Genomic DNA, 18,848 nt, shown 5'->3' with positions numbered 1-18,848 from the left:
TCCACAAATTTGACAAGTCTCAAGACAAGTCGTCACTTGTTATTTTAAATTTGATGATTTAATTATCACTCGTCTTTATTTCTATAATAAATTCCAATCAACTTCCACCGACAATATTCACTAACAAACTTTAATTTTTTCATGTGTTATGTGACCGCTGATTTTAATATTTCTAGGATCAAATGAAATATGCGGGCAGAAGAGTCCGATTCACGATCTGGAGGCAACAAATAATCGAAGACTCAAAAGACACAGACAAACCGATTGGGCCTGGTTACAAGCCTGCTTGGGTAATTAAAAGTTTCATAAACAAATCATTTATAATCTTTTCCCACCTAGTAATATAGTATTTAGGTCCGTTCATGACCTCAGTTACGGGTTTCACCTGCAGAAATATGTCATTGTTTATTTAGTCACTTATTTGAAATATATTGTTGGCCGTTAGTCACAACTTTTACGACCTTATTACAGTAACACCTGTTTTACGTTTATCAAGGGAGCAAAAAAAATTTAAACTGAGAAAAAAGCTAAAGTGAGGAAATGAAAAACTGCAGAAAATTTGTAAAAACGGTCATAATTGGGGATTATTCATGTTTACCTATGATTTCATTAAAAATATTTTGTATTTTTTCATTCAATACTACAGTGTGTTTTTTTATTTATTTATGTCATTTACTGGCTTTTACACCGGCGGCAAAACAGTTTCACACTTTAATGATAACTGTTTAATCAATCTTCTTTCCAAATTATGTTTATAACTTCAAATAATATTTTTATTACCAAATTTTTAAACTTTCTGCATCGTAATTTATTGATGTAAAGACTTTATTCTTCATGATGCGTCAACCGCATGTATCAATTTTGTAAAATGTCAAATAAGACACTTAAACAAAATGGTAATTACACTGAACCTACTTTGAATTTAGTTTGAGACAACTATTTGCACATTTTTTTATTTACCTTGATTTTATTCACCATTTTGGGCAAACGCAGCGGCTCACGAAAACTCATGACTCACTCAGCGGAAACTCATTCAATCTGTCAAATGCTCGGCGTCATTTGACAGATCGAATGAGTTCGAAAAATTTTCAACGTAAAACCGGTGTTATGAAAAACGTTGATTGGGGGGATATTTGAATGAGAATGTATGGAAAAAATGGAACCTAAACATTTTGGCGCAAAAGGCAGGAAAATGTAAAAATTAGTAACATAAAAACCAGGTTCTATTGGTTTAAATTAAGTCCAATTTTGTGTGATATAAAATTCCTTGATTTTACAAACGTTGTACAGGACGATTTTTGATATAATCTTGTAAATTTACTTCCAATATCCATGAGTGTTAGATCATACAGTGGAGCTTAAAATTGTGAGATTAGAGCATCAAAAGTGGTGCATCAGTCACTTAGCATTTTTATTGTCGACATGTAGATAAAAAACGGCCATTTTGTTAATTTACTAAATATGTTAATCGGGTTGTATTTTCTTGTACTGCAGGTGTGGTAGATGGGGACATGGTACCAGTGGAGCAGTATTTATCTAGTGGTGGCGATCCTACAAGACAACTGACTGCTTCCGAAGTCAGCCTCCTTAACAGGGCGTCCGCCTTCGACGCCGGTTACACGCTCATCCATCTGGCCATAAGGTCTGTGTATTCAGATCATATGCTTGTTTAAAATTGCTCGGTCCTTTGAAGCTTAGTGCCGCTCTTAATCCAAAAAATGTTTTCTTTTACGAGATAACAATATCAGTATTTTACTGTATGACGAAACTTCTCGAAGTTCTTCTCAGGCCAGCTGCATCGAGAAATTTCATAATTTTTACATCAAATAAAGCAACCTAATTGACAAAAACGTAACAGTGATCTAGGTTTTGGCCCCCCATTAGTGTCGTGGACTTGCTAATCAAAAGCATTAGGTTTGAGCCCCGCTTTACCAAAACTCGATTTCCATTTTCAAGCACAGTTTTTTTTTCAACTGCCTAAAAATGGGCCCCATATTCTTAATATTCGATAACATTTTTCCCCCGTATTTGTAGTAGTTTCTGTATTCATCGTCACTCCCTCCACAAAGTGCAGATTATGTTCGAAAAATAGCACCCAAATTTAATAGATCTGCTAGATTCGCTGTATAAAACAAAATACGCAGCAGTGTTGGGAGGATCATTACCGCGCTTCTTCTACAGGTAAAATCTCTAAAATGTTTTTCCCAACGCTGGCCGATGCAGCAAACTTCCGTCATCATCACCAAAGTACTTTTGAAACGACTCAAATTTTTACCGGACACGGAGCTATGAGAAGTTATCTATATAGGTTTAAATTAAGGAATGATGACTATTGTCCATGCGATGATATTTCTTCACAGAGTATCGAACATCTGTTATTTCAGTGCCCATTTTTCAGTTTGCAACGCCATAATCTTGAAGCAGAATGCAGGAAAGATGGAATATCCTTAACAGATATCCACACTGTAGTTAAAAGTAGTTATCACGCGCCATTGTTCTTGAATTTTGCAACAATGGTGATTGAACTCATAAAGATAATAAACCAAAATCAGTGATCGAACATCCCATTTCCAAGACAAACAAAAACGATTTTTTCCGAGAACCTTAGCCTTGTACATAACACGTAAGGCTACTAAATACAGGGGTCCAAATAAATATTTAAAAAAATAGATCTGGAAATAGCCAGATCGAATATTTAATGATACCCCATTAAAACTTGAAATGTATGAGGTGACGTTCTGTATTTAAACATATTTTTTTATTACGGTATACTTGTATATTTATCCACTTTAATTTATTTAAGAGAACTAGACTTCTCAAGGCATTAATCTTCCCATCAGCATCTACACCGTAAAAAATTTCTATTGCTGTGGGTGTTTTCTGCAAATTGAGAAATGCCATTTTTGTGATCAATATGATTTTCAGAAGGTGAACATTACAGTTTTCTATGAAAGCGGTCTGGCTGTTTTTAGCAGAACATAGAATTGACCTTTCCGCATCTGATAACACTAATATCTCATTTGATCAAAATTATGGACTGGCTGGCTGCTTTCTGCGTAACTAATCATTATAGCAGTATCAATCGCCATAAACACAGTTTTACTGAACAATTTTAAGGGAAAAAAAGGTATATGCTAAAATTAGATCATAAATACTTGTCAACCAAATCCGCAATCTCTTTGGTTTATAAATTCTATAACTCTTCAGGACACTTGACCATTCTATTCTATTTTTGTTTATTTATTTAAACACTTTACATAAATATACAGTTTGCATACATAAATATGGCGGGCATTTTTCCTACCTACCCAAACCATTTAATTTGAGAAAATCGGTGGTATATAAACATATTATAAACATACATATAGAGAAGAAAAGGGGGAGGAGAGAGGAAAAACCCAAATTTTCAGGAAGTGATAAAGAATGTACATAAAGAAGTTTATAAAGATGTTTGTAGAAGTTTGTTTGTATACGTGATTTGAATGCAAGAAATTTGCTGATGGCGGTCAGTGCTAAATAAACTCCTGCATCACTGCGACCTAAGTAGATCTATTGTAACGGATTCCCATAAGTTAATAAGTGCATAAATTCGCCTTTTAAGTATGGCACGCCTTCTGATCACAGTTTCATAGAGCGCATTTACTCGCCTTGGCACACATTCGGTTCTAAAAAATGTTCCAGTTTTGTAGTATTAATTTTTATAAATTTTTTGTTTGTAGGTTCCACCACGAAGATATCCTATCATCCCTCTTGTCCCGTATATCTGGCGGTGGTCCAGGGATCAAGCGCGCCCCTTCCTTTGTGGCCCCCGACTTGGCCAGCTCCATCCGACGGCATGTGGCGTCCATCATACTGCAGAAGAAAGGGTTCCCCTGCAGATACATGCACGATATCACCACGTTTTGCCTTCCCGCCGGTAAGCCTCCCTACTTTTTGTTATTCATTAGAATATTTAAGGTTCAAAATCGAAGAAATAAAATGTAATAATGTTCACTCCGCGAATTTTTTATATTTTTTAAATCAATAATAATATAAATAAATAAACAATAATAATTACATTAATTTAATTGAATTTCCAACTATGTAAATATAAATTAGTCTGTTAAGCTATGGTTTCCTAAAAGGGTTTGGAATAGTTTTTTTCTCATGCAGAGGTGAACAGTTTTGTGTCTGAAAATGAGATCCAACTACTACCACTGAAATCAAAAATGGCAAAATTTCAATTGATTTTATTGAAAAAATCATGAAAACTTAGAAATTTGCATTAAACCTTGAAATTTACACTTTATAGCATGATTTTTAAACATACACTACATGAATTATCAAAAAGATTTATGTAATATTTTTTCATTGCAACACTTTTAAATTTGCTGTTTGACTTTTCGCCTTTAAGTTCATCGAGGAGTTTATTAAATTGGGATTGGTCAATATTTCCCAGAAACTTTTCCGAAAACTTCGTTGAGCGAAATTTAGATACACGAAGATTGATTGAATTTCGTGTATTGTGGTTGTGAATATCGTGATCAAATGTGTATTTTAAATTAGATTGTTATTATTTTCCAACATAATTATTTATAAATAAATTTTAAAAAGTAAATTATAGACTTTGCGGAAAGTTAACTTAGCTCTGTGGCCATGATTTGACTAATGCTTCCAAGAAATAACTGTTATTTATCAAAATTTATGTATGTAAGTCAACGTCTGTGTCTATCTGATTTAAAAACATTTTTCCCTTATTGCTTTCTGGGTAAAGGCTATACATATTGGCACGATGATCCACGTTTCATTTGGAAATGCTCCAATAATTATTGTCTACTACGAACAATTCCTCGGTTACAAGTAAATTCTTGGAATATGTTATGTATTTCATTTGGACAGTATCCAAATGACGGGACAAGAATGTAGTCATATCTCAAACATCAATGAACTGCATTGTTATAGAACAAACACACATTATACTTTATTTTTATATATACCTAATTTTTTATTTTTTTATTATTATTCCTATGTGTATGAATGAAGATACTCTATTTTGTAATGTACATATACAGGGTGTTCTTTAAACCCTGTCACATCCGAAACCACGATGATCAGTATGAGCAAGAAGACGTATTGGCACATTAAAATAAATATATAGAACAAAAATAAAATACAAATAAAACAAATGGTTGCTTACTTCTGCAAGGGAGAAGCGAGGAAAAGGGAGGGGGGAGTTTGGTACACCGTCAACCACATTGCCACGCCCTCCTCGCTTCTCCCCTACAGATGTAAGCAACCATTTGTTTTTTTTAATATTTTATTTTTTAAAGTTTTCTGCCTTATAAATATTTTTTAAATATGCTAATATGTCTTCTTGCCCATACTGAACATTGTGGTTTCGGATGTGACAGGGTTTAAAGAACACCTGTATATGAATAAATAAAATTGAATAAATTGAAATTGAATAAAAAAATTTGGAAAATTATTAAAATGCAAACACGTAATATTATAATTTTTCCTTTCCCATCGTCATTTCCCTATCCACACCCAGTGATCCATGTGGGAACAACCCAATGGCGATGGAAGTGTCCGCTCAATCAGTAGATGCAATATTTCCTTTAAAAATTCCGAGCTCAATAATGTTATACAAAACTCTTATTATGAAAAATTTTGTATAATTGATTATGTGCATATTTTGCGAAAAGTCGGACTGTTGAAGATTAGATGAGTCTATACATGCTATTTGACAGTTCGCTGCCCCAGTCCTTGTATGTTCAATATATTATTTTGCAAATTTTACAAAAGACATTTTTTCTTTTTATAGTCAAATAAGTAAAATCAGTAAGTGGAGATTGGCACTCAAAAAATGCTGAAAATACTATTTAGTAACGGAAAAAATAATCATTCTTTAGCTACATGGGCGCGTAATAAGATAATGAATATACTGGCATTCATTACTCAATTTTGCTAAAAATGGTCAATTGAACATACAAGAACTAGGGGCAGCGAGTTATTCTAACATTTCGTGTTCAATAGCAGATTTCGGCTGTTAATTGCAGTGTATCTAGATGATCAGTCTTACGCTTCAGTTGCCAGTTCAGAAATAATAAAATATTGTTGTGTAGAATCACTCCAATATTTGAAGTCCCAAGAATGGAACTCGGGACCTCAAGGTGGACATCTTCAATCGAGTTTCTTCTCAGAGTAGCCATCTGGTGGAAGACAGAATAAATTTATTCTAAATATGCGTATATTATTGTTTATGAAAAGGGATGAAACAAAATACGATCTTTCAGACAAATGTGTGATAAAACTGTGTGCGATAGTTAGTCAAATGTCGAGATCTGTCCATTATGTAAGACTGAGATAAGCATTATTGACAAAATAAAGGAAGGAGTTGCATTGGTTCGGACATGTAGAACCTCAGAGTAATAAGGCGCCACAGCAAATACTACATGAGAAGATGTATGAATGTAGAGGAAGTGTAGTCTGTATGCAAATACAAATTAAAGTGGTGTTCTATCATCTCTGCCTACCCCTACGAGGAAATGGTGTGATGGTTTATTTTTTATTTTTTCCTAAATCATAGTGAATTTTCAAAGAACACTATTTTTACCAATTTTACATGGTTTAATAAACTTATGATGCATTTTTAGATGTGGAAGAACTACCTCAAGCGATACAGGACCAACTATTCGAAGAATTACTGGATCGTGATGCTCAGCAACAGTTGGAAGGAGAAGCTGGTGTTATAAACTGGAGTTTAGAGCTAACAGTACGATTAGGTAAGAATATTATATTATTACTAATTTTCAAACCACATTTATTTCAGCCTGTGCCGAAAATCAGTGTTTTTTATAGTAAAAAATCCAATATGTTCTGTTTTCCAAACAGTGAAAAAAGGGCATAATTAAGTCAAATTTAGTGTAGTACAATTGTGTCAAATTTAATTTTGATTAAATTACATGTATAAAGTTTTTATTTATTTTATTTAAATGAATAAAATGAACTACGTCACAAGTTCTTAAAAATCAACCAATGATAGTGTTGCGATAGATTCCCGATTTACAAAAAGCGCCAACTCACTGACTAGAACTTTTGACGTCACAGGCGGGGTAATTTCAAAACTACAAAACTTTAAAAAATCATATCGCTGATAATATGATACATAAAAATTATAAAAAACTACTGAACTTCCTCAATGGCTTTGGGATACGTTGGTCACTGATATTCCAATAGTTAATTTGATAAGAGATTGAATTTTGTAACTTTTATCCTTTGTAATTTTCCTTGTTTAATAAATATTATGTAATATATATTAACTACCAATTAAACTGTAAGGTTAACATCCCTTTCCCTTGAATAATATTAATATAACATACAAATCACCTTTTGATGTACGTATATTGGATATTTTGATATTTTCCAACCCTGATTTAAACAGTTTGTTCTTTTCTCATTATCTATAAGATTGATGTTTTTTTATGATATTTCTTGATAAAACTCCATAGTTAATGATTATGATCAAATTAAAATAAACTTATCAATGAAACTTCTTGGTTTAGTTTAACTTTTTATTATTTTGACCAATGATATTTTACGATAATTTGATAAAAATAAAATAAATGTAGCTATGTACAATAAAAAAACAATTGGACAATATCTTGTTAAAATAATAAAGATCAGATCTCAACCTTAGATAAGAATGGAGTGTATAGTTTAAAGTGCAATGATTGTGAAGGTACATAAATAGGTCAAAGTGGTATAAGACTCAAAAGAACATATTGCCTCCTATAGGTTAAAAAATGATAAATCTAATTTTGCAACACACTGAAACTCGCTTAACCATACTTTTGACAGCGAAAACAATATTAAATTACTACATTTTGAAAACAAAGGGAAAAATTAGATAAATTAGAATCATTAGAAATTAATAGAATTAAACTTAATGCAGTAATAATTAACCAGCAATTGGAATTATCGAACTCTCCTTTACTTAAACAATTAATTTAATATATAACTACGCTCCTTTTGATTGAATTATTTACTACTAAAATAATATAATTAACATAAAATTAACCATCAAAATGCATAACTTCATTCCATTAACAATGTATTATCTAAGTATGTATCTTAAAATATTTTGTCATTTATCTATAGGTATGTAAACCTTCCTGCCAAAAATGAAGTATTATGCTAACTTTATCTGTTAAAATGTGTATTTCCCACTCTGTTGTATTTCGCCATGTGTCCCGCCTTTTAAATAATAAAAGCTTAATCCCAATTTCGGTCCAAAAACTCCCAAAAATGAACTGTTTAGCAAACTAGTTGTAAATATTTATGTTTCTGTTCCCTGTTAAAATACTTATTTGATTTTATCTCTAAAATATGTTAAGAATAGTATAAAAACAGTAAATGTTGTAAACAATTCACCGGCCTTGAAGATGCCTACTTAGGCGAAAGCGCTTGTTGGTCAAAATAATAAAAAGTAAAACTAAACCAAGAAGTTTCATTGATAAGTTTATTTATAATTTTATCATAATTTATCTATAAGATTGTAATTTGGAGATGTCTGTCTAATAAACTGGAAGATTGAAATATAGATCTGAACCAGTGCATTGATCAATGCATATTCTATATTATTAACAATGATTTTTCATCATGAAACATCGATTAATAAATAAAATACATATTTGTTAGCTTGTATAAGTGATTTCCATTCTGCTTTAGGTTCCCGTTTGTACGCGCTGTGGAACAGGTCAGCGGGAGACTGTTTACTAGACGCCGTATTACAAGCTACGTGGGGAGTATTCGACAGAGATAATACACTTCGGAGAGCTCTGGCCGACACTCTTCATCATGCTGGAAGAGCGTAAGTAACAAAACAATTTGGTACTTGTGATCTCACAATATGGAATTAAAAGATATTAGGGATGCTGGGTCTAGCTCTTTGTTTCGTGGGATGGCGATATTTATCGTTAAAAATAAAGATCCATATAGGTAACTAAAGTGTCATCAGAAAGAGTCTAAATTATTATTATTTTTATTATTAATAATAATAATTATAATACACTTGCAGCTATTAAGCTGATGCGTGTATATCAAGTGTACATGGTTATTAAACATTATAAATTGATGTGTGCATCTAGGCTGTTTTTGAATACATTAACTGAACTAGCACCAATCACTTTCTCGGGAAGGCCATTCCATTTCTCCACAACTCGGTTTGTCAGGAAGTTCTTCCTGGGGTTGGATGAGAAGGAGGTAGTGTTTAGTTTCAATGAATGACCTCTGAGATGGCAGTTTTCATTCATAGTGAACATAAATTTCAACTTGGGTACATTATATTGCTCAGTTAAGATTTTGAATGTTTCAATCAAGTCACCACGCTGCCTCCGCTCTTCCAGTGAACTTAACCCGAGCTCCCTTAAGCAATCCTCGTATGATTTATTTCTTAGAGAAACTACCATTTTAGTTGCTCTTCTCTGGACTGGGTGATGTGAGCAATAACAATTTTTTTTAAAAAACACCCAATTGTATAAAATATTGTGTTTTTGTTAAGGAATTACGACTCAAAGCCTTGAAATAAATATATTGTTTATTATGTTCCAGCTTCTACTCACGCTGGCACTCGCAAGAGTGCGTGGAGGCGGCGCGCGCGGGCTACGCGCCAGATGAGCGGCAGCTGGAAGCAGATTGGGCGCGCGCACTACACGCGGCCGCACAGCCCGGGCGCTCGCTGGCGCACGTGCATGTGTGGGCGCTTGCGCACGTGGTTCGCCGCCCCGTTCTCGTGTACGCCGTGGATGTGGTCAACTCCTTCAGGGGGGAAGCACTGGGCTACGCATGCTTCCAAGGTAACACTAAATGGGAATATTTAATGGATAATGAAAATGGAATTGAATGTTCACAAAGAATGGAAATTTTGAATGATAGAATAAATGTAAATACTTGACAGTCTTAGCCCTTTATAGGACACTTAGTACAAAGTGGTACATAAATATACCACCTGAAATGGGTTGTGGTCCGGTGGTAGTATTGTGGACCCACGGATCCCAGGGTCAAATCCAGCACAAGTTATTTGCGACTTTTAGAAAATGGTCTGAAAATGTAAATATTTGCTCTTTTACTTCACAAAAGTCAATAGATGGAAGAGTTGAGGAAATGTGAATGTTTAAACATGGGAAAACACAGTGTGTAAAGCGGCCATTTAAACCAGGCAATGACAGGTCATAAGCCTTGTAAATGCCTAAACTTCCATATTCCCTTCTCAAAAATGTTTTCCCCCGCTGTTGCAACAAATAAATAATATAGATGGACGTGTCAAAAGTCAGATTAATTGGAAGACGTATGAAAATAGAGGAAGCAAGGTCTGTATGCAAAGGCAGAGTGATATGACATTCTATTCTCTCTGCCTACCCTGACCGAGAAACACCTAATGGTTAGTTTTTTTAAAATATAATTAAAATAACATTTTGTGAGTCAATGCCAATTATTGATAACCTCAATAATATAAATGTTGTTTTTGTTAATCAGGGGTGTATCTTCCACTCTTATGGGACCCCTCCTTCTGCTCCAAGTCACCCATATGCCTTGGCTACACACGAGGACACTTCTCCGCCCTCGTGCCCATAGAGCCGTACTCACAAGCTTCGGGGAATACAGCTGGATATATTTGCAGGTAAACAAAAACTCAACCAACTCACAAATTGATTGATTGCCAAAGTTTTTGAGCACTTTGCCTCCTTAGCTTACTAATACATAGTCCCTTTGGCTATTAAAATAATAATAATAGTGTGTGTGTCTGAAAACAATTGAATTAATTCCGCACCCCCCCTAGGAAATTATCAAAACTCGGAAAAGTAGGTTTTGAAGAAAAATATACTTATCAAATTTTAATTGCTCCAATATTTTATAATTAAGTCACGAGGAAGATCTAAAGAAATTTTAAACTATACAAAACAAAGCAATGATAATATTATTAAGATATGGCAGACGCACTCAAATTAAAAAGGCGTTTCAGCTTCTAGATATTATGCCAGATGATAAGAGAATCAAATTCAATGTTGCTGATGAAATTAGCAAAATTATTCATGGAATAGTACTGAGATATTTCCAAAATGAATAAAAAAATAATAAGCTCTTTTAGTATGCAACAAGAGCATTAAAAAATATATGACTGGAAAAGAAATCAAAAGCAACATCCCAAAACTGCATACAAGGGAATTAAGTTGTTTGAAAAAATGCCAGAAAACATAAAAAATTAGTAAAATTTAAATATATTTCAAATTAATATAAAATACTACGTTAAATAAAATAAGTGATCAATTTATGAGGGCATTATAAGCAATCTTAGAAATCTCCATTGAAGGAGTTACTGAGATATTTGCAAAAAACTTTGAAAAAATTATTGTGAGATTTCTATTTATGCTTCACTAACTCAATGGAGAATGCTAAGTTTGCGGTGTCTGAAATCTGTTTTTGCGAGGTTTAGAAACGGTTTTGAATTACGCAATTATTTAGGTAGGTAGGTTTTTATGTATAGTTTATTTTGGCATCAATAACGAATTTTCCGTTTTTGGTGGAGATATCTAAGTTTGCTTCTAATACCCTCATATGTAAGTCAATGTAAGTGTACATACAAAAGAACAGACTGAATATTAAAAATTAGTACTGTATGTGTATCTTGGGGTCATAAGCAAAGAGGCAGTTTTTTGCATAAGTCGTATTTTGAGATATGACACTTTTTAGTATTTATCAACTTTATGTAAATTAAAAAAAACTGTTATTAATCATAAGTCAAAAAAACTTTATTCGGCGGAACTAAGGGTCGCTCGATTGATTGAGAGTGTTGGCTGTGGCGATAGTCTCCTGAAGGCAACTGATGGTGTCCACATGCTCCACTTAGGAGCAGATGTAGAAAAGAAGAAGAAAAACACAGCATGTCGATTGTTTCTAAAGTATAAAACCTGTATGTCATATCTACACTGAGTTTTTGCTTTTGAATCTCTTGATATTTTGGTATTGCTTAAAAAACATTAAAACTAAATAAAATATATTAAAAAAATAAATGAACTTCTGATGTTCATTTTCAAGTTCTAGTTTAAAGATATTAAAAACCATCATATTTCAAATCGTACAGTTTTTTTTTTACTTGATTCTTATATTGGTTTTAATTAAAGAGTTATGAAAAAAATTCACAATGCTTAATGGAACAATTTTTTTCTTACCTCTGGTAATAGAGTTATGAAAGTCCATAAAAACTATCACAATACAAAATGTGATGCACAAGACACACCTGCTTTCACAGCCACAATCAAATGCCGTAGTCTCTTTGGTCATATAAGCGGTAATTAGACCAAATATAGAAGCTGTGATTTTAAAAAAAAAGCATAATAAAACGTTAGGAACCTAGCTACGCTAACTCAAAGGTCAGTTTTTTTTAGTTGTCACACTTATGGAAACAAATAAAAAGAGATACTTTTATCTCAAGGCTAGTATTATTGTTTATATCAAATAGTTATTGAAAATATCTAATCTTTTTTTGTATTTTTATGTTCAGATCTGGTAATACGAGAGAAGATGACGATGATGGACAGGATGAGATATTCCTTCCTCTAACAGATTCAGAGGGGAAACTTCTTCCCATACATTTTCTCAACTGCGAAGAGGTATACATATCATCGTATAACATATTATGACCACTCGTTAAACCTGGGCTGGTATTCCGAACGCATTTACAGCGCCCTATAACGCATATTTAGTACATCTGAATAAAACAGTTCTTACAGCCCGTGTTAGTGATATGTGATGTTATTTAATCGACTTTTTATCAATACTATTGTGTCATAATAAATTATATCCCCTCATACCAGCACTTTTGCTGATTGGGAATTATTCGTACAAATAAAGTTTATAATTTAATGAAATATGAAAGTTGAAACAAAATTTTGTCATTTTTGTAATTTATTTTGGTTTCGAATTAAATGTCAAGCTCACATCAAAACACGGCTGACGATTAAAGAATGACTAAATTCGCGTTAAGCATGAGTTAAGTGTCATAATTTTAGAAGGCTCGGGGTAAAATGCGGTCTGACTTTTCTTCATTAACACGCATTCACATATTTTTTCCATAGATTGTGGCACTAGAGTAGTTATATTTGCACGATTTTGATTTGAACACAATATGACCTCTAAGCCAATCATATGTGGAGATAAAACGAAAAGCAAACCCTTATTACGAATATATAAATAGCTCAAAAAAATCCAAAATAAATCAAGTGTGTAATTAAATCCAATATAACGCGTTAATAGTACGTAAAAATGCGCTATAATTGTGTTTGGAATACTAGCCCTGAAGATGTTAGATCACCTGCTCCCTACATAATAGACCGATACCTCTAGTACCTGGGCTTGAAGGAGGCAATTTAGCAATGGATATGAGAGGACTCGTCCTCCACTCAGTAGCCCAGCCCTTCGAAGACCTTATCTTGGAGGTCAAGAATTAACTTAATGTGACCTGTCGCAATATGAGGGTTGCTTTATGTACTCCACCCATGAGAAAAAGTTTCTGCATCTTATTTTTGTACTTAGTCCCCCTGGACTCAGTTTCAAAATTTTTATAGCTTCCTGGCAGAACATTTGTCTGACCACTCATCAACACAGCACATGACCTCATTGTCGTCTAAAAATTTATTTCCTCGCAAATGTTCTTTGAGTTTTGAGGATAGCTGATAGTAGGGCTTTCGAATAATGAATATAATAATTATTATTTTTTGCACCACAACAGGCCAGGAGGCCCAATTACAGTGGTGAATTACATCACAGAACACCCAGGCTTGAGAAATCATATTCAATTTTTGTGTTCTCACTGGGAATCGAACCCGGAACCTTCTGTGTGTGAGTTAAGCGTCTTGACAGCTACACCATGGAAGCCTTTGTTAAACGCATTGTTAAAATGATGTAAATTTTTTTTTTAAATTTAGTTTTTCTACTGTGTTATTTCAAACTGTGTAAAAAGAGCTTCCGGTGTATAAGCATCCGCATAAAATTGAAATGGTCGGTGAAAAAAATAATTATGTGCATAATTTTATGTGTGTTTTAGCTGGGCCACGAAGAGGCAATAATGCAGCAATGGATGCTCACCTGTAGCACGGGAGGCGGGCTTCTGGTCGCCCGGCAAAGGACACGCAACAGGCCGCTGCTGGTGGCGCAGATGCTCGAGGAGTGGCTGAACCACTATAGGAGAATCGCGTAAGCAACACCTCACCCATCCTCCCCAATAAATGGCATGTGTGAGATAAATCTGTACCAGATACGTTTTGTTAATCATCCTACTCTTTAGTCAGACATTTCAAAACAAACCGTTCTGAGATAATGCTCATGGCGTACGGACAGCGAAGTCACCTGTACATAGGACCGAGAGTCTTCAACGGCCTGCCACAGAAGCTAAGGGAATCAAAAAATAAAAAGGTGTATTATGGACCCATCGGAGCAGTTGGTGGAAGATATTTAATTTATAAAAGTGTTGGTTGAATATCCACTGACTCAACTGAAAAAAAGTGTAATTCCTTCGTCGATTTGGGGTTACCTAGTGAGGCAGGTAAACCTGGGGTGATATTCCAAACGCTCTCGCGGCCGTAGAAAACACTTTAATCTTGCGTATGTTCAGAATAGCACGACTGGGCTCGGAGGGCGAGAACTATTCCCATGGACCCAACGCAATCGATCTTCACAGGTCGCAGTGACGTCAGGATTTTGCATAGCACTGACCCCCACCTCTAAGAATAAAAATCAGAATCATTAATGAATGAATAATTATTGAACCACACGTTAACTACTGTAGTAGCATTTTATTTTTATCAAACAAAGAAAACATAGATAAACTAACTGTATTACAAAATAAAGCCTTTAGAATCATTTTGAAAAAAAACAGATATACGAGGGTAAAGTCGATGGTAAATGAAATGAAATTATTAACATATAAACAAAGAATATTTTACAATACAATGATATTTGTTCATAAAATTATAAACTCTAATAAAAAAACAGAATTTTGGAAAAAAATTGATCGGAACCAGCATGAACACAATCACAATACTAGAGAAAAGAACAAAATTAGACTTCCATTTAGGAAAAAGGCAAAGTCACAAAATTCAATTTTATTTAAAGCAATTAAAAAGTATTACGAAATGAAAAAAAATATTTATGAAGAAAAAAACATATCAAAATTTAAAATAATGGTCAAGACATATGTGATAAACAATTTATAAATTAAAAATATTTGTAATGTTATTATTAGAACACACATAACAATATGTATGATATGTGTGCCCTATTTTAAGATTTAAATAAATAAATAAATAAAATAAATAAATAAATAATTTAGTTTTTTTTTTTTTCAGGCAACAAACAACCGGTCCCTTTCCTCCGAGATTGTCCACCCAAGTCCAGGAGTTCTCTAGCGACGGGGAAACAGACGAAGAATGATACAAGCTTTATCAGAAATAATGTTTCATGAATTCTTAATCGTAATATTTTCTTCAAAGAAATATAACCGTGATGTTTGTTGTACAAAGATATAAAAGAGTTATAATGTAAAGGAAAAGATGACCTGATGGTCAATATAATGTATAACACGCAAATCTTATTTTCTAACAATATAAATAATATTTTATTTAACTCATTCTAAAACCATTTTTTAGTTCAATATGTTTTCAATGGTGCTGAATTATCGAATTCAAGTTAGTGATTTACTGAAAATAAATCGTCGATATAGTTTTCTCTTTTACGTTAAATGTAAAAAATTATCATCTGATTTCACTCAAACATTGTACGACTTTAAATAGTATAGAGTTTATATCAGTTGGAAGATGGCTGAAATATGATATCTGTTTTTTTTTTATATTGTTTTATCAACATTTGCATTGTTAATCCTTTTATTTATACAACATGTAACATTCCGTTTCTTCATTAAAATTAATTTATGAAAGAAATAAGGTGCGTATATGTATTTCTGGATTCTTCAGCATTTTGTGTAAACATGCTATGGTGAAAAAAAATATCTTGTATAAACAAATGTTCAATGCATCTACTGTCAATAGAATTAGGCTTGTAAATTAAAATTCCGATTTTTAAGAGCCCATTAAACTTTAAAATTGCTCTTTCAAAATTTATAAAAAGAGACATATCATGTTTGGCCATCTTTCAGTAGATTTACGCTTATTTTAGTATGTACTTCACTTATTTCTATATTGCACCGTTCTCTCATTTCAACTTTTTAAAGACGGCTCAAAAGCAACGTCTTGTTTTTCAGCGTGTACCTGAATTGAATAATTGGATATATTATTATTAAATGTCAATCGTAAAATGTTTTTAATTACATAACACCAAATGAAAAGATTATATACCGTAAGTTAATTTAAAATGAAGATGCAACCGATTAAAATTATAATTACACTATATGTACCTCAGAGGCAGACGGATGCAAATCCAGAATTTGATGAAATGACATTTCGATTTTCGTATCCAGTTTATGATCATGTCCATTGATTTTGAAGAAATTTAAGTCTTATTATGAAAGAATCAATGTATTAAGATACTGAAAATACAAATAAATGCTACAAATGATTAGAAATCACTTAGAGAAAGTAGATTCTTTAGGCTCTTGTTAAACATTTGACGTTTGGATTTGCATCCGTCTCCCTCTGAGGTACAGAGTTTATCCTTGTTAAGATTTGATAACCTTGTACAAGAAAAAAAATACAGTATTCTAGTAAAAATATATAGCGTCAAAAGCATCCAGACATCTCTGTCGACTGCCAAATCCTTTAAGTTTTTCCGTGTCAGGTCCACCTGTCTAGCGCTAGTGTCGAGGACTCACGGATCAGAGGTCTGAGGTTCAAATCCCGACCTATCAGAATCAGATTCTTATTTTTTAATAATGAGTCATTTGCAACATGTTGAAAATGAACCTCAAAATTAAAATATTTGGGTAGGCAAATATTTCTCTTTATTTTTTAAAAATAAATCCCAACATATAATTTTATAAAATAAAAAGAGTCCTAGATTCAATTACCCGCTTTCACTACTCGATTCCTATTTTCTACAATATGTTTAGAGTGATGTAGTAGAAATTTGCATAAGTAATGATCTGACCCAATTGCAAAATCTCTAAAAAGAAAAACAAATTCAAAACTGACATTAAGAAATTAATTTCCGATATACGAGACCAGTTAGTAGAAGATAATATCTTTTAAGTGCTTTATTGAATACTTAAATGTTGGTGGTCTTTTATCTATTATATCCCTACAAGTCGATTTAGCGGGTGGAGAAAACAAAACCTGTTTTGCAATACAATTTTGCTATTTTTGTTTAACCTAAAATGCTGACATACACAAATATATTACCAGACAACAGCACTACCACATTATAACAGCAATGACAAATGCAGGACAGTCGAAAATGTCATACAATGAGCTTAAACACTACAATGACTTACCTGAGCACTTGAAAAATTATATTGGAGACAAATTCAAAATCAACATTAAAAAGCACATGATGACTATACTAACCAGGCCCCGATTACAATGGAAAGTTAACAGAGTTATCTTCGACTGTCCATAAAGAAAAAACGATATTTGTGTACAAAAATTAGTAAATTTGCATGAACATAAGTATCTTCGTCGGTTACTTATAATTGAACATGTTTAGAATAAAATATTGTATGCATATCCTGCTTTTCATACAGAAAACTTGATTTTACTTTGTAGATAAAATTTAAGATAAATGTTAACTTTCCATTGTAATCGGGGCCCAGAGGAGACATAACATGAATTGACCTTATGTACCTTATAGACCCTAACCGGTTTTTAAACTTATAATTAAAAAAAAATTAAAATGCCATGAGTTATGTGTGGTACCACTGAGTTAAATGCACAAAATATAGTTATCTATCAAAACATAATTTTTAACTCAGGAGTCATTGATTGTTTTAACGCAGGGTTCTTGATTGGCCTGTCGGGGGGTGGGGATGGCATGCGGCTTCGTGTCGTGCCAGCCTTTAAGTCTCCTTTATTTTTTATTCCCTGATAACGATCCGGATATTTGGCAATCCGTTTGACTGGAGTTCGGATAAACGGAGTTCTACTAGATATAATTGCCTTATAACTAAAACTCCAAATTCTTCAAATATTAATAAATTCGGATGGACTTGCATTTCAGATCCCGACCATCACCTTTGTAATTTTCTCAGAATTTTAAATAAGGTTATCAATCGTAACTATGATATTTAATTTTTAAAATGCATAATATTTTTTAATATTTTTCCTTTGGTAGTTGTAATTAATAAATATGTGATTAAATGTAGCTTGATTTCTTAAATATTATATTAAAATTGCCAGAGTATTCAACTGGTTAGAATATTCTAATATCAAAGCCTTATACTTAAAGAGAAATTTTAACTCAGCCAATCCTGGCTAGATTCATAGATTGCCTAGCTATCGTTGGCTAGAATTTATCTATGGAAATCTTGCCAAGAATCTTTGCTATATTCTTCGATAGAACTTGTAAATTATAGAAAAAGTAGTCAATATAAAAATATTAAGTGTTAAAGATATTTTTTCTCACACAATATTCACATCCACAACGTTGAATATTTGAACCACATTATCACTGACGTATAATAAATAGACTCGTTACTAGCTTCGTCTCAGATTTAGCAAATACATATTACGTTGCTTACGAATGCACTGTTTTACGCACCCAGAAGCCGTACAAATGCAAGTCAGAATTCACCCATCAATAGGGCAATTCGCTTGCCAAATACGGCTTCTGCGGATAATATGGATCTAATTTTCTGTACATATCGG

At 33.0% G+C, this 18,848-nt stretch overlaps 1 protein-coding gene across 1 annotated transcript; it reads left to right on the top strand.

Moving 5' to 3' along the window:
- Positions 1-176: 176 nt before the first annotated feature.
- trbd (ubiquitin thioesterase trabid) lies at positions 177-17,168 on the top strand (the record flags this gene model as incomplete). Its single annotated transcript, XM_088239027.1, has 10 exons — positions 177-290; positions 1,495-1,642; positions 3,720-3,916; positions 6,636-6,764; positions 8,710-8,851; positions 9,592-9,836; positions 10,516-10,660; positions 12,542-12,650; positions 14,084-14,232; positions 15,384-17,168. Coding segments are annotated over 10 exons (1,463 nt in total), but the record flags the coding sequence as incomplete, so codon positions are not given.
- Positions 17,169-18,848: the final 1,680 nt, after the last annotated feature.

Source organism: Micrasema longulum, unplaced genomic scaffold (assembly GCF_059751315.1).
Source record: "Micrasema longulum isolate JH-2025_06_02 unplaced genomic scaffold, ASM5975131v1 h1tg002045l, whole genome shotgun sequence".
In the NCBI taxonomy this organism is placed as follows: domain Eukaryota; kingdom Metazoa; phylum Arthropoda; class Insecta; order Trichoptera; family Brachycentridae; genus Micrasema; species Micrasema longulum.
The sequence above is the reverse complement of the archived record's forward strand: the minus strand, read 5'-3'. Positions and strand labels throughout refer to the sequence as shown.